The following is a 21,285-nucleotide window of genomic DNA, read 5'->3' on the forward strand; positions in this document are numbered from 1 at the left end:
TGAGCCTGATGAGTCTGACTGGGATAGACTATACATTCCTGGTTGCCATGTAGCAGTTAGAGATATCCTGATGCACAGACTATGAGAAGTATTTAGTGATAATTAGGAAATATTGAAATATTATATAAAACGTATATTAACCCAGATCATTTGAATATGATCTATCTATAAATAAATTACAGGTAGTATTCCTTAAAAAAAGAGAATACATGTAAAATGTATCGTTTTTAGTAAGTGGTTTTATATGCTTGATATGGTGGCGCTGTTAGCGATGCCCCTAATTAAAATTACATGGGATTTTTTTCTGCTAATTTTTTATTCCAAATATATTTTAGAATTTACCTTGATTGTAATGTTACCTCATTGGCTGCGGTTTTGTTTGTTGGCCTAACTATAAAGGATCTGCTTGTACCCTTGTGGGTTGAGAAGAATTAGGATTTATGAATTTATTTCCTCTGTTGTATTGTTTAAACAGCTTTGGTTTAGTTTTGATCCCTTCCTCTTGCCTTTGAGGCTGTTCCACGGTGTCAGCTGTTGACTGATAGTAAGAGAACTGCCTCACAGTGTGAATGAAAGAAAACTAGCGGTTGGTAAACACTGATAAGGGATAAATAGAAAGCGGTCAGGCAGAGATAGTTCTGTGGGAGCCCAGATTGTGTGCGGTCTGTTAAAATGAGATTCTGAGCCTGTCCTTTTTATTCTCCCCCCCCCCCCCCCCCAACCCCCCCCCCCCCTCCTCTCTGCTGCATTTGTCTGGAAAATCTCCAGTGACCCTGCACAACAGTCCCAGGCTGCACTATTCTCTTTTTGTGTTTTGTTTTGTTTTCTAACAAGGGTCAAGTTGGCCGAAAGACATGTCCCTGATGCTTATAGACAGCTGTCATGACTGCAAGTACTTACAATAATTCATGTTACATGGAATTATAGTTCTGCTGCACCAGAAACACAGCATCAGGGAAATAGCGAAAAGAAAAGTAAAATGTCTAGAACATTCTCGGAAAATGTCCAGCCTTTGTCTGTTTGACATTTTATTGTCTCAAGGTTTCACTTCATGTTTCTACACAATTTCTTTCAATGTTTTTTTTAAGCTACATGAGTATGAAAGGTTTTGGACTGAATGGAAATTTGAATAAAAATTAAATGTATATATACATAGATCTATAGAGACATAGATACTGTATATAGATATACATAGATCTATTGATACATAGATAGATACATAGATAGATACTGTAAATACATAGCTACATATGCGGCAGGTAGCCTAGCGGTTAGTGTGTTGGGCCAATACCAAAAGGTCTATAGTTTGAATCCCAGAGCGGACAAGGTGAAAAATCTGTCTGTGCCCTTGAGCAAGGCACTTAACCCTAATTGCTCCAGGATCGGTATTGATAATGGCCCTGGCCATGACCCCACTCTTCTCTTCGAGTCTCAGGGGGAGTTGCAAAAAACACATTTAAATTTCACTCATGCAGATAATACACACTTGTACATGTGTGAAACAGGACAAATATAAGCATCCACCAGATTATTATTACATAGATACATACACAGATCTATAGATACATACACACATTAATCCATACATCCATACATACATACACTAACTTATAAATGTATAAATATAATAATGTGTTTTAAATACATAAAACCATGTCAAAATATTATATTTTAAACGAGAAACTGTCAACATCAAACCTCAAACTGAATATCTACAATTTTTCAAGCCTTTTTTAGGGGCAATCTGTTCATTCTTTTGGTCATAGATTTTTTTGGGGGGATTCCATCTTTTATGTGATTAAAAAGACCTTCAGAGGTCTTACCTTGAGGGTCACCATGTGGTGTATTTACACAGAAAATAATTCAGCCCATTGTAGCCCGCCAGCTAATGAGATTGGTCGTTAAGTGAATGACACAAAGGCTACAAAAAAAGCTTAGCGGCTCGGTTGAATATTACGGTGTCCTCGCACACACACACAGAGACCTCGCGGCAGCGACACACTGGACTAGCCTGGCTACCCACCCACCCCACCTCGATTTCCTTCTACACCATCACCTCCTTGATGTTACTATGAAAGGCAAAACAAAGGCTAACGGGCATGGTAAGTCAGGCTAAAAATTCTGCCTTGTCGGAAATGTTAATGTCTGTGTGTCTCTGTGACTACGTATGAGAGTGTGAGTGAGTGAGTGTATCTGTGCCTGTTTAGAGCTTTCAGTCTGAGAGTAAATAGTGCTCTCGACAGATAAGTCGATTCATGAAAGGTTAGCGCAGCGCCTAAGGAGACTGTCACTTCCAGATATGTTGGCTAATGTGACAGAGGACGAGACCCAGCTGTTTCCTCTTCTTGCTTGCTTCCTTACTGTAACTTTACTCGCTAGCAACCCTCTCTTTTACATCTGATGTCTGTTTTTTATGGAAGTACTGTAGTGTTGTCTTTTACCAGCTCTACATTTTATTCTGAAAATATTATCAACGTTTGTTTTTTAAGTTTAAGATACTTTTTTCTACAAGTTGTTCCTTAGCTTCTATTTTCCATTACAGGATGGTAGTTTCTTAGTGACTACTCTGGTCAAACTTAAGTGTGCTTTCACTCTTTGAGAGTGCCGTCCAAGTGGTGAAACGTAAAGTTTTAAAGGTTATTTTGAGTGGACATGCTAGTGTATTTCAGAGCATTCTTTTCGGCTATTTCTTAATATTCTAAAGTTATTCAATATGTGTCCGTGCATTCAATTCGTGTCCATAATAGTTTATTTTTCTGACTTAAATTTATTTCTGGCTTAGACATTTTGTGATTGCTCGTGAGAATTCAATATATAGATGGTTTTTGTATGTATAACCATACTCCTGAATTTTACATTTAGACGTTTCACTGCCTTGTTCTTGACCTATGCTTGCAGGTACTCTCAACAGTTTTTAGCTGGCTGTTTTCCATATAAGTATATTATGTATCCTACATCATTTATATTGTATCAAAATATCATGCATGACCGGCAGACTGCATAGTGGGTTAAAGTCCATCTTTTTTTATTAAACCCTAGAGTTAAGTGAAATTTACATTTTATTGATGCGTATAATCATAATCACAGACCATCTGCTGATCTGGCAAGCTCGGTTCATACTGACAAAAAAGTCCTGCTAACCTTTTAAGTACAAAATACTATAGTCAGGGTTTAACTCTGCTATCCCAGAAGAGTGTGTGTGTGTGTTTGAGGAGATTGTATAGATTTTGGATAATACTTCATTCAGATCCTCTAGGCCATGTGTGTTATATATATCAGGATCCCTTCGATAACCACCATGATATTAAGCATGATCAATGTTAGCAACAGCCTGGCTAAGAGTACACATTACTAACATTTTGACACATATATGACTGCAACCTGCAGCACTGAATGTGTACATTGCCATGGTTACAGGCATTTAACTGCACAGAAGTTTTGTATTATTTCACTCTTTTTCCTTTTTCCTGGTTTGGAATAATGTTGGTAGAATGGTCAATGAAAAACGATTTTCTTTCGGTAAAATGGTCAATGAAAACTATTTTATTCATTTTCCCCATTTAGAATAAGTAAATTACAACACTTTTATAACCATTTTCTTGCCTTTTTTCAGCAAAATAAGATATTCACGATCGGGCATCTCTTTAAGCCATAAAATACTTATGTACAACTCATTCCAAACAAAGCTTACGCAGACTGAGAATTCATATGCCAGAGGTAAATCCCAGTTAACACGGATTTATACTGGCATGAGTTAAAGGACTAGAGTTTGTAATCCAGGTGGCCAGGGGATTTTGCCACACAGTGAAATCACTTAAAACTCCCCCAACGTCCTGAGCCATGGAGCTCAGAGAGCTGGGAGATTTTTCAGAATTTATGACAGCACAGCTGAACTCTTTCTGTGTGCATGTGCGTGCATGCATGTGCACGCTCGCATGCAAGCGCCTGTCCACCTGCGCATGTGTGTATGTGAGTCGTGTGTGTGTTTATTTGGATAATTTACTTCCTTTATATACTCAATTAGTAAGATTGGGAGCCAGATAACAACATGAGACCTTGACAGATTGGTATTATCTCCCTTTGACAGGGCGAGTGGATAGTATTGGGAAATCAGCGTCCCATCTGCATAAACATAAATACATGTTTGTAGCTGAAAGTAAAGGATCATGGCCTCTATTTTAACAGCCGTTGACTCCACCTCTTCATTAGTAAAGTGACCAAGTGGTTATTGGAATAATTTCCCTTTTTCCCAGTTTGCGCTCTATGGGCTCCATGTACTGTACATGTTTGGATGTGTGTGGCTGTGGAGGATGAGAAGACAGGAATAGTTTGTATGTGCGTGCGTGCGTGTGTTTGTGTGTATTTGCTTTTGCATGTACGTGCACACTTAACGTGTGTGTCTGTTCTTGTATATGTGTTTGCGTATGTTTGTGTGCATTTGTGTGTTTGAGTGCTTGTGTGTGTGTTTGGAGGACAGGACAGGACAGAGGAGCAGAGATGGAGTGGAGTTGTTTAATGACAGGAACAGCTGACTTGTTTAGAGAGCAGTGAAAGGTAATTAACCCTGGGAAAACTACAGCTGCCATGCGAGCTGTTCACTTCAGTGCAATCTGATTAGGAATCAGTGCTACTGCGCTGCTTGGCTCCTTTCAGACACACACACACTGTGTGTGTGTAGAGTGTGTACAGTGTGTGTGTTTTCTACGTAAACTTTTCCCACCCGGAGGCCTCTGGGCACGGGAGACCTGCCTTTTGTGGCACGGGATTAGCTTGAACGGTTACTACGTTTCTCCAAATTGCCGACCACCTGGTAGCATTCAGGCAACACTCCTCCTGCCTGAAAAGGGTCTCCTTGGGAAGAAACAATGGTCAGGATTACTCTGTAGTGATGACAGACACCCGGGCTGGAACTTCTTTCCCCCAAACACCTGTCCATGAATTAGTCCTTGATAGTGTTTTGAAAAACCTATGTTCACTAACGATTTGAAAGATGCAAATTAACATGACATACAGTATTCACACCCCTTGACCTTTCCCCCATAATTTCAAAGTGGAACTATGTTTTTAAACATTTTTACAAATGAATTAAAAATGAAAGCTGAAATGTCTTGAGTCAATAAGTATTCAACCGCTTTGTTATGGCATGCCTAAATAAGTTCAGGAGTAAAAATTTGCTTAAGAAGTCACATAAGTTATATAGACTCATTCTGTGTGCAATAATAGTGTTTAACATTATGTTTTAATGACTACCTCATCTCTGTACCCCACACATACAATTATCTGTAAGGTCCCTCAGTTGAGCAGTCAATTTCAAACACAGATTCAACTACAAAGACCAGGGAGGTTTTCCAATGCTTCGCAAAGAAGGACACCTATTGGTAGATGGGTACAAATAAAAAAAGCAGACATTGAATATCCCTTTGAGCATGGTGAAGTTATTAATTACACTTTGGATGGTGTATCAATACACCCAGTCATTACAAAGACACAGGCGTCCTTCATAACTCAGTTGCTGGAGAGGAAGGAAACCACTCAGGGATTTCACCATGAAGCCAATGGTGACTTTAAAACAGTTAGAGTTTAATGGTTGTGATAGGAGAAAACTGAGGATGGATCAACAACATTATAGTTACTCCACAATACTAACCTACATGACAGAGTGAAAAGAAGGAAGCCTGTACAGAATAAAAAATATTCCAAAGCATGCATCATGTTTGCAATAAGGCACTAAAGTAAAACGGAAAAAAATGTGGCAAAGAAATTAACTTTATGTGCTGAATACAAAGCGTTATGTTTGGGGCAAATCCAACACAACACATCACTGAGTACCACTCTTCATATTTTCAAGCATTGTGGTGGCTGCATCATGTTATGACTTTGTGTCATCGGCGAGGACTAGATATATATATATATATTTAATAATAAAAAAAACGGAATAGAGCTAAGCACAGGCAAAATCCTAAAGGAAAACCTGGTTCAGTCTACTTTCCAACAGACACTGGAAGACAAATTCACCTTTCAGCAAAACAATAACCTAAAACATAAGGCCAAATCTGCACTGGAGTTGCTTACCAAGACGACATTGAATGCTCCTGAGTTGCCTAGTTACAGTTTTGACTTAAATCAGCTTGAAAATCTATGACAAAGCTTGAAGAATTCAAAAAAGTATAATGTGCAAATATTGTACAATCCAGGTGTGCAAAGCACTTAGAGACTTACCCAAAAAGACTCACGTCTGTAATCGCTGCCAAAGGTGATTCTAACATGTATTGACTCAGGGGTGTGAATACTTATGTAAATTAGATATTTCTGTTTCATTTTCAATAAATTAGCAAAAATGTACAATAACATGTTTTCATTTTGTCATTATGGGGTATTGTGTGTGTATATGGGTGAGAGAGACAAACATATATTTAAGCCATTTTGAATTCAGGCTGTAACACAGCAAAATGTGGAATAAGTCTAGGGGTATGAATACTTTCTGAAGGCACTGTAGGTGTTAATTGATTGTGTCTCAGAAAACAAATGTAAATGGGTGCGATCCTGTGATGTAGGCTTAATTTTCTTTGGGGTATTATTAGTCTTGGTAGTTATAGATAGCATGGTAGCAAACCATTCCATAAAACAAAGCAATAGGCTGTTTTTGAATATTCAACATTTCTGTTCTGATTGAGATTGATATTTGATAATTAATTGCAAAAAATCATCTAAAAAGCTATCTTTCATAGAATAATATAACTATATGACTACCTATTTATAAAAGTGCCCCAGTTTTTGTGAAAAAACTACAGAAATGGTCTCTCTGATGGCGGAAGAAGAAGAAGAACCAATCTGGACTTTGTGCCACTGTGACTGTGTGGACCTGGTCCAGATTAACTCAATTTAGAAGGGAAGGCTTTGGGATGACTTTGGAAAGCGATTACAAGATTTATAAATCACCTCAGCGCAGGTGTCACCGTCTGACTCTTTTATGGGCCGCCTTGCTAACTGGCTCCAATAACAAGTTTCCCCTGTAGTTATGCCATCATAACAAATCATTGAAGCGATAGTGGCTGGCCAGCCAGGCTCCTAATTGTCTGTTAAGAATTCTGTGGAGCCTCGTTCCCTTTATTGAAGCTTCTCAGTCTTGGAGAAGTGATAAGACAGAAACCAGTTTGTAGACCCCCGTATAAAAGTACTCATTTGGCATGAGACAAACACTTTGCTTGGCGGCCAGGATGGCTGCATTGGAGACTGTTATGTCTGAAATCACAGTTGTCTCTGGAAGTCCGGAAGCGCCCCTCTGAGTATTTTGGTGTGTAAAAAGTGAAAGCCCACTGATCAGAATATATTCTGTTTCCCTTTTACTGTATTTATGTGAATGGATTGGTGTTCTACACTTTGGCGATTGTTCATGCGTTTTCTCTCCTTCTCTCTCTCTCTCTCTTTGAACTTATATTATCAGTACTGAAATAACGTGGAATTGGGCAAGTCCGGTATGGTTTCCTCCATACCTTGCCTGGCTTAGCTTGTGTTAGCCTCTTTAGCCTACTTGCTGTCACTGTCCACAGTTGGTTCTACTGTATTTAATACCATTCTGTCATCTTCTCATGGTATTGAATATACAATCTTTCATTGGAAGAGGTATACTGTGAGGATTTTTGATGGGATGAGTTTGGAGTGTTACAAAGACCAAACTACTCTATGATACTTTAAACTTGTATAGACCTTAAGACTATTTTCAGTACAATTGCTTGTGAGGTCAAACTATTAGTTCAATCATATCTCTATTAATTCTGCATCATAAGAAAGTCACCAATAACTGAAAATATTGGGACCCATTTGTTTATATTTAAGGAATATTAAATATATTACTTTTATATAAACATTACCCTATTATTTTAAAGAGTTTATAAAATGCATCATTTTGATGGCCGGCTTTGATATGAATAGGAAAATCAGAGTTCCCCCTTCCTCGCTTTCACCCTCCCCCTCCTAAAACGTTTCTTAGCTACTATTCTAATGTCCAGCTGCTAGCTTTTTAAGCAGAGGGCATGCGATGGCTTCCTGGTCGCAGCACCGCAAATAGAAAATACTTTTTTCAAAAACGTGTTTATCAAAATAGTCTCTTAGCAGGGCTTGTTTTACACTATGAATCATTTGCATCTCAATGAAAGGTGGTGAAAGCAGTTCTGTGTTCCTTACCATCATATACCATTTCAATTTGGCTCTCCACTGACAAGGGATCACTGTCTGCACACAAGCAACCAGCATTATTGTAAAGCGCACATTTTTTGTTTAAAAACACTTTACATGTTGCTGATTCTAAACACAGTGGAGGATAACAAAACCCCAACCGCTCCCATTTTACATATACAATTATGATCAGTTTGCTGTATACACTTAGACATTCATTACAAGGAAATATGAAAGTAAATTGTGCTATATATTGTTTGCTGTTTGCTCTTTATTATGCAGAAACAGAAAACACTTAGCATGTCAAATTAATCTGGAAATGATTCCCGGGGTAAACTATAAACACAGAAGTTACCCCGCACATTTACCCTCTTTTTTCCCCTCCTTCCTCTAGATCAGAGTGTAATTGCCAGTAATCAGGTCTGTTTGCTGCTGATAAAACCTCTCTGAATGCGAGGAACCCTCTTTGTGTGATGACTCAATTATGCCAGAAGTGGCTCATCAAACCTGGCCCATCAGCTGCTTTAATAAATAAGGAGGAAAACTTGCTGCGGGTGCATTATAATTCCATTCATTCCATAATTAAATTCATTCCAGTTTTAACCCTTAGTTCATATAGTCTGCCTCTGGAAGAGGAAACAAAAACAGAGGGGGGGGGTGGACTGAACAGACAGTGACCTTGCATAGAGCATCTACCCATCCCCTTAATTCAAAATGATACTGCTGAAGAAAGGTTAAGAGAAAGGCTCAGTGAGAAGAGAAAGGATGGTATCAGTTCAGATAGAGCTCCCTTTCTGTCTGTATGCATTGTTTCCACACAGCTTTAGACAGTAATTATGTTCAAAGTGTAATTTAATCATAACAGTTGGTTGGGGGAGCGTGCGGGAGCTGACATTTTAAAACCTTATTTGGTGTAATCTCATTTGCCTAGCTATCATCTTGCATCTGCCCCAATCTAAAGGAAATGTAAACAAAGTAATTCACGCTTATAGTCTTCACACTTTTAATTGCCCAACTGTAAGGTTTTAGTGTTTTTTTAATTAAGTACCACTAGTGCCATTGACTCAGTTTTACTTTATCACTATAGTGTCTGTTAATTACATGAGGGTGTCCCAAGTGCAGGGATAAGCTGGGAACAAGGGGACATTTGAATGACTCAAGGTCAATTATGATTATTATTATACTAATGAATATCACTATTAGTTGGAGCAGTAACTGTACAGTAGTTGTTGGGATGGGTAAAAATAGGAACAGGACCACTTGTATTGATGGTGACATACAAGTGCCGTTAGTAGTTTAGGAATCAACCACAGTATCAGTAGTCATAGTTGTACAGATGTAGGATCTTAATTTGACCAGTTTCTCACAGCAGGAAAATAATCCTTAAGCAACAGGAACTTTTAATTATTGTGTGGATTATAGTTAATGGACGTTTTTGTAGGGGTTGATACATTTTTGGAATACACTGCCAGTTTGTATTTCCTGCTATGCAGGACATTTCCTGCAACAACAGGGTGATCAAATTAAGATCCTACACCTGTAGTAGTAGTTGTTTTAAACAGTAGCATAAGGTAGCTTCAATATCAACAATTTACAAAACTGCAAGACCTTGTCAATGGCTAACCTTTTTGAAGTGGATTTCCAACAACTCAAATAACCTCATATCTGTATATTATCTATATTTAACCACTTGTAGTTTGAATGGCTATGATGAACAATAATTATGAACAATATATGCTTGATTGCATTTATATTTTGTATTAGAGCAGGCAAAACCACAGTTGGATCCAAAGTAACAGATCCAACGGATAAGCAGTCCCCATTCAACCCCTCTCCAAACGGTGTGTGAGGCCATGGTTATTCATGACTGTTGGACTGGGAAGCCCTCTCCCAGTCCCAGTCAGTCACAGCCCATTCTCTCCTATCCTCTGTGGTGGGAAAGGTAGCAGATGGAATAGGGTGGGGAATGGGCTGGTCCCAAGGACAGCATGCAAAGCAGCCAGATTAGCACATAGAGAATCACATAGAAACACTGAGCATCAGGCATTAGGCAACTCTGCTCAGTATCCCCAGAGAAATCTGCCCCATACATGGGCAAATAGTCCTCAGAGAGCAAGACGTTATTTGTCTATTTGTGTTGGGGGGCAGGAATATGATTCAGCAGATGAGAAACCCACCGACCTTCCTTAAATAGTAGTGAGTCTCTTTTTTTCTTATGCTAATGACTCCGAGTCCCCCCTTTTGGTTTCCAGAGGGGAAATGCTCTGAGTGTTATAATTAAGATGTTTTTTATTTTTCCATTTTTTTTCCAAAGCTAACAGAAATAAATAATTCCTGTAATAAGATCTGTGAAGTGAAGAGGTTTAATGTACTCATTGTGTTCATCCTTGTTTTTCCTCTTGGATGTTTTGTGTTAATTAGACTGTGAGCAATTTGATCTCTGTCAAGCAATCAATTTGCATCTTGGTCCTTATTCCACCATGTGAGGTATTATCATGTTTCCTGCCCGTCACTATCTCTGGCTGAATGCACGTTCACCAACCATGTCTATCACCACCAGAACCTTTAGCATCGAGGGCAATATTATAATTATCAATATGATTCATTAGTTAACCAACCTACAGTATACTACGATTAGATGGCAAATTGGAAATTGCGAATCAGTGAAAAGTTAGTAAGTTGTTTCTTTCCACTCCACTTTTGATTTGTAGGCCTACATGTATTTTTATTATAAGTATATTTGTTTTGTTTTTTTGTTACAGAGGATGAATTTCATGCTCACATCCTGAAAAAAGTCAAGAATTGTACACACATCGACCAAGGTGGACTGCGTGGACCTTGCAGCACGTCGTATATATTACCCAGAAAACTGCAAATAAAGGTAGGCTTAATATAATTTGATAATATATTTTCCAGTGAGGGGTTTGGGTACTATAAATGTGGATAGAAGAGCATGGAGTTAGTGGATGCCCTCTACAATAAGGTTGAAATATAGCCAAGTTCATTGTCCTGAAAAAAAAGGACATTTTACCAATTCGCTTTATCTGTGAACGGATATAGTCATGTATTTGTAAGGCTAATGGAAGTGGTAGCCATGATGTTCTGGATAAGCAGCATGTTTAGCAGTGTCATGTCAACGCCCTTTTGACCCCCGCGAAATATGAGACTCAGATATTCTTCTACATATGCAGGGATGTGGGCGTTTGCAGATTTTGTGTATTCAATATGTAGCTAGCTTTGTTGAGTCTGCTGCTTTATTGTTATACTACAGCACATGTATTGTAGTCTACTGTATGTTGGAAGTGACCATGCCTCCCAGGCTGCATTTAGACAGGCAGCCCAATTCGGATCTTTTTTTCACTAATTGGTCTTTTGACCAATCAGATCAGCTATGAAAAAGAGCTGATGTGAAAAGATCTGATGTGATTGGTCAAATGACCAATCAGTGGAAAAAATATCTGAATTGGGCTGCCTGTGTAATTGCAGCCCCAGTGTTCTACTTTAGAAATACGTTTCTAAGTCCAAAATGGCTGGCTGAAACCATGACAATGTCCAGACAGCCTTGTATAAGGATGGTCTCTTTAAAAATAGGATGATCATAATGTCAACAATAAGGAAATGGGAAACATTTTGTACTGACCAATGACCACCAAAGATCTATCATGTGTATGTTATATAGTTTTGTGCAGTGTCATGAATATATGACACAAACAAATCCCTGCCTGAGACTTTAGTAAATATTTAATACAAACAAAGCCTTATTTGAATAGCATGTACTGTATCTACAGTATTTGTTCTGCTTGTGTAAATATATTATTTGAACGTCATGTGTTCTCTCCATGTCTACTTCTCTCTCTTACCCATAAACATCTATAGGAGATTTTCACGTTGCTCCATTATTTCTGATTCGTCCTCTGCAGAATTAGTTACAGCCATACAGCTTCGAGTTTGTGAAGGACCAACAATAGCTTTTGTCGAATGGGTGTCAAAAGCACATGCTCTATACCCTCTCAGAACATCTGTGCTGCTCACAAAGCAGAAAATATAATACTTGAACACAAAAGGCTTGAGCTGTTTCTCCATCTCCCCTCAGATAATACATGAAGTTGACTAGATACAGGCCTTTGAAGGAATACAGTCTGTAATTAAACGTTCTAACAAACATATTGAGCACAATTGAAAAAGCATGATCTTCTGACAAAATATCAGTCGAATTTATACTTCTCAGGGTCAAAACCAAGTTCATCAGGTATCTAACGACGATTGAAGCATTATTATATTCAATATAGTATTTTCAATATATTCAAATAATAAATATTTTCAAAATACATGATATTCTGGCTTTACTTGTAAGATAGAGGAATTTAAATGGTTCATGTACAGAGCATTAATACGGCATTAAATAAAAGAGGTTGTGTTATGAAATATTTAATAAGTGTTTAAAACAAGTAGATTTGCATAATGTGAGTGTTGCCTCTCAATAACACAGAGGTGCCTAATGTGAAAATATTAGTCAATCTGTGAAATTAATACAAGTACACCGATTACACTATCTCAATTTGAAATTTAAATTAATTTGTATTATTGTAGACATTGTAACACATACACTATCTATACAAATCTTGTTTAATAAAAACAAGTTATATAAATTCATACAAAACGAGTGAGTATCTCTTGTCTGTGTGTGTCTGTTCATACGATGATGGAAAAAGTGTAATGAACTAATGAGGTACATTAGTTTTTACAGAATGTAATCTATAGTGTTTGGGTAGTTGTTTGTCTCAATAGGGCCCTAGTAATCAAAAGTAATGAACCTATTATGAGCAGGTCCTCGGAGGGCCTGGCGTGGCATTGAAGAGTGTGGCACATAAAAGGTTTATTAAAGTAAATTAAGGTCCATCACTGCCACACCTGCTCCCCTATTATAAATGTATGACAGGTCAGTGCCTTCAATCACAACAGCAAACCAGAGAGAGGAGTCATGTTTCCCATTACCAGGAAAAGTAACAGCGTATCTATCCTGTGACTCACAGATTTCACTGGCCTGTGACCACTATACACCGCCATCAGCCCGGAATAATTACCTTTAATAGGTTTTATTGGGGATCCACACGAGCAATGGTGGCGAGGGAGAGTGGATGGATTTGAACAACTATTTTGGTCTAAACACACTATTGTGTGTCTGTGTACCACCACCTGCACTTTAATGTCATTATTTTGCATTATGATGTTTTTCCCACCTTGAAAAGTTTTTTGTTTTGTTTTATTAACTTCACCTTCGCTTGGTGTTTTGCTTTTACATGTGTTTTAGTGACTCTACACCGATTAAATGCCACAGATAATCAACACGTAAATACATAAATGTTCTGGGAAATATAGGGTAATGTTGATAGGAAGGTTAAAAGTTACTTCAAATAAACTTCAACCACTGACGTCAAGAGCCCTCAAAAATTGGATGGATACAGCATCTGCTGAGCGAAAGATCATTATTCCAGTCCCAGTTGTCAATATTAACAGAATCTGTATTTTGTTAGAAATGAGTGTTACATGCTTATAAATTCATAGTGTGTTCTTTATCAACAGATGGATTCAGAAGGAGAGGAAAACACAATCCAAACATGGAACAGTGGTAAAGGTGAGCAGCGTTGACAACTCTTACCATGTTCAAGCAAGCACATCAATAGCAGTAACCGAGCACTTCAGCAATTCACACACATTCCACTTATACAGCTATCGGGTCTAGGGAGGAATCAGTTCAACAATCCAACTTTACAACTGTCAGTTTTACGAATTATCTTACCGATTTGAAGAGCACTGCATTGCCATTATTTTATTCAGATGGGGAATTAGTTCATCAAATTGGAACTGTGGCTCAAATTCGTTAAGGAGTGAATATATATAGTGTGATTGAAAACCCCTAGACGGGGATACCATTATGCTAGTGTTCCAAGCCTCTAAGGACTGGCTGGTGGCACCAGAGCCATTACTACGTCTGGGAAATTCATGGAAGCTTTATTGTGGGGTTGTGCTTCATGGGAATAGGGTGGACTTGAATGAGAATGAGATTTGCATCTGTGGTGCATGGCCTTCAGGGAAAATCGATTTGCCTTTTCAGATCATGTTGTCAAAGCTGTCAGGAGGATGAGCTACAGCAGATCTCAGAGAGAGGAGAGCAGATTGGGGTTGTGGATATTTTATAAAAAATCTTGACGATAATTTTGATCATATCAGAAGGCTTTTGTTTAAATAAAATAGTTAATTCTAAAAGGTTGCAAAAAATCTATTTTGATAAGTAGCTGTAAATGTAATCTTTTCATAGAACATTTGATAGAGTACCATCCGAAATCATGCTAGGGGAACACCCCACTACCATGAGTGTAGTCGGCCCACAGTGTATTCATTCACAACTGCTTATCCAAAACGTGGAGCTAGTACAGTAGATTGGTAGCTTTGATCAGGATTGTGTTTCCCCAGTAGACAGATGCAGAGCCTGAGTCACTCCACAGTGGAAATGTAAACATGACTATTTACCTGACGTACCTCTGCTTCTGTTTACAGTTCCAGCTGACTGCATCACCCAGGCTCCCAGGTAAGGGTTCACGACCTCTTTGTGAAAATAAACACTTACAGATATCCTCTAACTCACCCCTGGGTTTCTATGCCCTTGCATACAGAATGAAATAGGCATCCTTTGTTAGTAGATGTGGTATGCTGGCCATTCTCTTATCTTGATAATACCGGTTATAATTGAATTTGGCCCTGTAGCTCTTCACTGCATCTAGGTACTTCATTTGTATAAAACATTTTTTGTTCGTTCATCATCTCAGCCAAATACAGTTTCTTCAACCTTATGTTGACCTTTTTTCACTCTAGTTACAAAAAACACTTGCATTTACTTTCTGAATGCTGAAAAATACAGTTGGGGAATAAACTGACAATGTTACATTTTAGGTTCACTTTCAGTTCAAAGTTTTCAGATTAACCCCAGTAACGGCTATGGCCTTTTGTTGACCCCATTGCATCTTTTTATGAATCCACTCCCCCACAACAGCATATATGGGTCAATGGCTGCTAGGAAGAGGCTTGCCCAGGAAGGGGTGCAGGGCGTCCCCGTCAACAAGAGAAAGTCTCTCCTGATGAGGCCCCGCCACTACAGCCCCAGCAAGGCATGCTGCGAGGAGGAGAATGAGGACCTGGCACCGCCACAGGACAAAGAAGAGCTGAGGAACATTGACACTCCAGCAGGTAGACAGATGTCCTGTTGTTTGTCTGTTTTGATGAACAATTGACGCTGAATTTTAAAATCCCATCTGTTGCATTCATATTTCCCTCCCTCTCTATTGCCTGTCTGCTCACCATCAGCCAGACCCCATAGTCATTGTGTATTGGAAGTGAAAGACGAGACTGCTGGGTCCACATTAGTTGTGTCTGTCTCACGTCCTCAGTCATACTTTTGACAGCTTATCTGCCATGATATTTTTGGCATGGCTTTTCCCCCTATTTCTGATGTGGCCAGATTTCGGACTCCTCATTTTCTTCTTGTCTGATGTGTTTGGTTTTTCTGAAAAGCCATTCAAAAATAGGTTGAAAACACTGAGAATTGAAAAATGATGATAGTGTTTGCTTTAGGCCATTCTGATTTGAATGTCATCTGTTGATGTTTGTTTAGTAAAGTTAGTTTAGTTGCGGTTACAATATACACACGATTTATTGATTATTAACACAAGCTGATGTTGCATCTTAAACAGAACCAGCTCCCCTTCGGAAGTATGCTATTGCTTAAACATGTTCTTATAAAACCAATGTCACTGATACAATAGAATAAATTGGTGATTATTTGTCAAAAGATACTAAGACCAAGCTGCGTACTCAACAATGACATAAGGAAATGCTTGTGTTTATTTCATTGAAAAACACTGCCTCCCCCCAGAAGCAAAACATTTCTATTTCCAAATGAATTGAATTTTGAGCATTTTGGCAACAATACCCATGGTTTACATGTGCATTCTCACCCACAATAATCTGCACTTATTTGGTGTAGTTTTAACGATGTAACTAAGCAACAAACGTAATTGTCCCCTTCGAAAGCTTTTGTTAGGCCCTCTAACACAGTCCAAATATACATAATTAGGCATAATGTCTACAGCTCATTATAGTACACATGTGGGTAGTTAAATGGACCAAGAGAGTAGCTCAATGAATTGTGCGGATTAATTGGAAATGGAATTTATTTGTTTCCGGGGTTCATATAACATTACAATTATCGTAACCCTTTTTGCACTAGCTTCGCTATCTGTTTTTTTCCCCTTTGATAACTTTCTTTGTTCATATACCTCCCTCTCATGGTCTGTTTGTGTTTCAAGCAGAGCTTTTGTGTCTGTATTCAGTCACCACTAGCTACTTGTACTGTATTATAACCTTTTAATCAAGAAAAGTTGATATTTTTTATCAAAAGAGGGCACCAGCAAACAGAAAGCTCTATAAAATACAGTGAACATGTATCAAAAGGCAGGCAACACAAAGAAATGACTGAACATTGTGTGATTAACATAGGCCTACATACATTTGTAAATATATTTTTCTCACAATCAGGTCTGGGGGTATTTTATGTGAAAAGATTATGACAGTTAAAGTGGATAGAAAAAGCCATAAGAATGTAACAGCGGGATACTGTTCATATCTGCATTTTAAAACAAGAGGGAAAAATAAGCCGCTAATTTGGTCGAGCCGCACTGCGTTCAACTCCAGCCAAGCTCCAACCATACTGCAGAGCGCCGGTAATGGCTATTCTGGAGTACAAACTGTTCACCTGTTCCAATAGACAAACCACAGGAGGGATCCACGTTTTTTTCTCCCATGCAGTCTCTTTTCCACTGCACTTTTCTCACTGTGTGTGTGTGTGTGTGTGTGTGTGTGTGTGTCATCCCATCTTGACAAAAATAAGTTATTTTCTGTCTGCTCTGCTAATTGTAACTAAGCATAACTGACTTTTCATCTTTGTTGAACAGTCTGCTATTTGTATGCCTCTGTTTAGAATTAAATGTCTCTAGCAACAAAAAGATTATCAGCCACGTCATTGCATGTCTCACAAAATCCAGCTTCATATTTTGCAGCGAAAAGGAGTTTAACCAAGTCTATTTCATTCACCTACTTCCTCTGTTGCTGTTCTGTTTACACCTGCCTTGTAGTGTGGTAGTGAATATACATCACATTCAGTAGTACATGTACCTACATTTACACAATCCAAAATCATATGCTTCAAAACAAAAGCCGTTATTCTTTTTTGGCAGAGGTTCGCCAGATAAGTCAGAGCGCTACACTTCCTGCATTTAGCAGCTTTTATTTTGGGGGATGAAGTTTTCTACTGTGGCCTGACTAATGGCTAGTAGTAGCTGTTTGGTAATGCCTTGATCATCCTCAGTGGAATCCACTTACTAGCCTATATAGCCTACAGAATTGCATCCTAAATTATCTCCAGATCTATCATCAACCTATTGGATCCCTCTCTCTCTAGTCTCTGTGGGTTACTTTTAATTTGCTCCGTGACGTCTTAAGAGGATAGATCTACTCAGTACTGTACAGTCTACTTATGATTTATAGAATAAAAACCCTTATGGCCTCACTAAAGAGCTTTAGCACCGAAAATAAGTTTCAATGATTTGGGGGCTCAAAATAGATTTTTATTGAATCAATCCAGATGATAGCGTTCCATTGTTAATCATTGACCATGACTTAATATTAATATAATCAGGGGTATTACTATACTAAGTGTCATTTAACATGTATTTTGGGGAACTAAGAGGCCTAGCTTTTCTGTTTGTTCCACTTAAACTGACCAATGCTTGAAACCATAAATTCAAATGTCATGTGAAATATATTTTACCATTACACACAGTCCTGGGATACAATAATTGTTTTGATATGTTCATAAAAATGTCCTCTGATGGAAAAGCTTTCTTTAAAAGCTTTTAGTAAAGAATCAATGTAAAAATCAATTATCAGGTGCACTCGGCATAATAACATATTGAAAAAAGATTTAGAAAATAAAAGGAAAAGAAAGAAAGACTGAAAAGGGAAACAAGGATTTTTGTAAAAAATAGAATACTGAAATGTTTTCCTCTTTCTTGGTTCTTATGCTTACATATAGATATGTGTTCTTAAATGAGTTGTGTGCGAATGACAACAAGTGACTATCTTTAAAATCATAAAGCCCTGCTTGGCTTACACCTCATAACTACTTAAAACTGATGTTCAGTGCCACAAACCATGTAAATCTCTGTCATAATCTGGTCCGTCTAAATCCACATCAAGTTGTTGTATTCTGATGAGAGATTTCTAAGAAGAAGAAGACAATCTTATTCTTCATCTTTAGGTTTCATGTTCAACTAGCCAAAATTGTCTCATGTATTATCTCTGATGTACTTGAGGAATTGCTGGGAAATCTTGCAGTTGCTGTCCTGTCCATACTATTACTATTTTCATTACATATTGTATTTGCCAATCCTCTTAACAGTCATTTCAAACGACAAGACATGCGTTTTCAAGATAGGAAAAAGTGTCACGAAATTCGTGTTGAATGTCTCTGCAAAACATTACTCTCTCTGCCTAACCAAATGTTCTCTGAAAAGCATGGCCTTAATATGAACAATTGACTCAAGCTTGAAAATAATATCACAGCAGAGTTTTTGTTCTCTTTTGCTCTTACTTTGTTTCTAAGATGGAGACTCAGAAACACTTAACGTGCCCAAGAGTAATGGCTGCCAGGACGCAATAACAAAACCCCATGATTCCTTTGGATGGTCTGAAGTGGTGACTGATGACTCTCCCCATGAGGAGGCTGCAGCCTCGGAAACTTTGGAGGACAAAGAGGTGGCGGAACGAAACCAAGAAGAAGAGGAAGAAGACCAAAGTCAGGACAGGATGAGTATGACTTGCAGTTTGTCACCACGTAAAAGCCCATACGGAGACAGCCGGGAAGCCGAGTGGGAGCTTCTGTCCCTGTCTCATTCTGCAAAGTTGAATGGCTCCAACGGCTCAATCAGCAGCCCCTCCAAAGCCACCACCGGAGAAAGATACCTATCGGGGAGAAACGGCCACCAACACATGAGAGATGATGATCCTGAGTCGGACCTTAGCGGGTACAACATGGGCATATTGGGCAGAGCAGGTCCCTTCCAGGCAGGGCCCCTGCGACTCTACCGATCAACCCCCAGTGAGGAGGACAGTGAGGGGGAGCCAGAGGTGGAGAGGCCTCCTCGGCTGGAGGCCTGGACCCTGGGCCTGCAGGAGATGGAGAGACCCCTGGGCCAGGAGATGGACAGAGACAGAGAAGAAAGAGACAGGGACAGAGGGAGGGTGAACCTGAGCCTCCTGGAGCAGGCCATGGCCCTGCAGTCAGAGCAGAGGCAGGTCCTCCACAATGCCTACAGGGAGATGGACAGGTTCCTACTGGAGCAGATGACCAATGAGAGGAGGCACCAACGGCTACTGGACGTGGACACCAGGGTGGGCTATCATGGATGCAAAGGTACAAATACTAGATTTGAATACATCTTATTTCTTTGTCAATTCAAGATTCTAGATTTTTCTTCTTCTTCATAACAGGTTTATATCAACGTAATGACAGTGAGGACCCATTTCTTTAAGTCATTCCTCTGTTTTTGTATGTGTACTATTAAGGCCACTTGAGAACAATAGAACTACACCACTGTTTAAAAGTTTGGGGTCACTTAGACATTTTCTTGTTTTCCATGAAAACATACATGAAATGAGTTTGAATAGGAAATATAGCAAAATGAATAGGAAATGTAGTCATTGACAAGGTTAGAAATAATGTTTTTTAATTGAAATAATAATTGTGTTCTTCAAACTTAGCTTTCGTCAAAGAATCCTCCATTTGCAGCAATTACAGCCTTACAGACCTTTGGCATTCTAGTTGTCAATTTGTTGAGGTAATCTGAAGAGATGTCACCCCATGCTTCTTGAAGCACCTCACACAAATTAGATTGGCTTGATGGGCACTTCTTACGTACCATACGGTCAAGCTGCTCCCACAACAGCTCAATAGGGTTGAGATCCGGTGACTGTGCTGGCCACTCCATTATAGACAGAATACCAGCTGACTGCTTCTTCCCTAAATAGTTATTGCATAGTTTGGAGCTGTGCTTTGGGTCATTGTCCTGTTGTAGGAGGAAATTGGCTCCAATCAAGCGCCATCCACAGGGTATGGCATGGCGTTGCAAAATGGAGTGATAGCCTTCCTTCTTCAAGATCCCTTTTACCCTGTACAAATCTCCCACTTTACCACCACCAAAGTACCCCCAGACCATCACATTGCCTCCACCATGCTTGACAGATGACATCAAGCACTCCTCCAGCATCTTTTCATTTGGTCTGCGTCTCACAAATGTTCTTCTTTGTGATCTGAACACCTCAAACTTCGATTCGTCTGTCCATAACACTTTTTTCCACTCTTCCTCTGTCCAGTGTCTGTGTTCTTTTGCCCATCTTAATATTTTCTTTTTATTGGCCAGTCTGAGATATGACTTTTTCTTTGCAACTCTGCCTAGAAGGTCAGCATCCCGGAGTCGCCTCTTCACTGTTGATGTTGAGACTGGTGTTTTGCGGGTACTATTTAATGAAGCTGCCAGTTGAGGACCTGTGAGGCGTCTGTTTCTCAATCTAGAGACACTAATGTATTTGTCCTCTTGCTCAGTTGTGCACCGGGGCCTCCCACTCCTCTTTCTATTCTGGTTAGAGCCAGTTTGCGCTGTTCTATGAAAGGAGTAGTACACAGCGTTGTACGAGATCTTCAGTTTCTTAGCAATTTCTCGCATGGTATAGCCTTCATTTCTCAGAACAAGAATAAACTGACGAGTTTCAGAAGAAAGTTCTTTGTTTCTGGCCATTTTGATCCTGTAATCAAACCCACAATTGCTGATGCTCCAGATACTCAACTAGTCTCAAGAAGGCCAGTTTTATTGCTTCTTTAATCAGCACAACAGTTTTCAGCTGTGCTAACATAATTGCAAAAGGGTTTTCTAATGATCAATTAGCCTTTTAAAATGATAAACTTGGATTAGCAAACACAACATGCCATTGGAACACAGG

At 39.0% G+C, this 21,285-nt stretch overlaps 1 protein-coding gene across 1 annotated transcript in view; it reads left to right on the plus strand.

Annotated features, from left to right (window-relative positions):
- Positions 1 to 2,033: 2,033 nt before the first annotated feature.
- Positions 2,034 to 21,285, plus strand: part of LOC311098619 (suppression of tumorigenicity 18 protein-like) — a 43,013-nt gene continuing 23,761 nt past the window's right edge. Inside the window, exons 1-6 of the mRNA XM_084139150.1 lie at positions 2,034 to 2,102; positions 10,938 to 11,056; positions 13,759 to 13,810; positions 14,740 to 14,764; positions 15,227 to 15,420; positions 18,893 to 19,702. Coding sequence (XP_083995276.1) covers positions 2,072 to 2,102; positions 10,938 to 11,056; positions 13,759 to 13,810; positions 14,740 to 14,764; positions 15,227 to 15,420; positions 18,893 to 19,702 — 1,231 coding nt within the window. The 5' untranslated portion in view covers positions 2,034 to 2,071. The remainder of the gene's footprint in view (positions 2,103 to 10,937; positions 11,057 to 13,758; positions 13,811 to 14,739; positions 14,765 to 15,226; positions 15,421 to 18,892; positions 19,703 to 21,285) is intronic.

Source organism: Coregonus lavaretus (genome assembly GCF_964263955.1).
Source record: "Coregonus lavaretus genome assembly, chromosome: 23".
Classification (NCBI taxonomy): Eukaryota; Metazoa; Chordata; class Actinopteri; order Salmoniformes; family Salmonidae; genus Coregonus; species Coregonus lavaretus.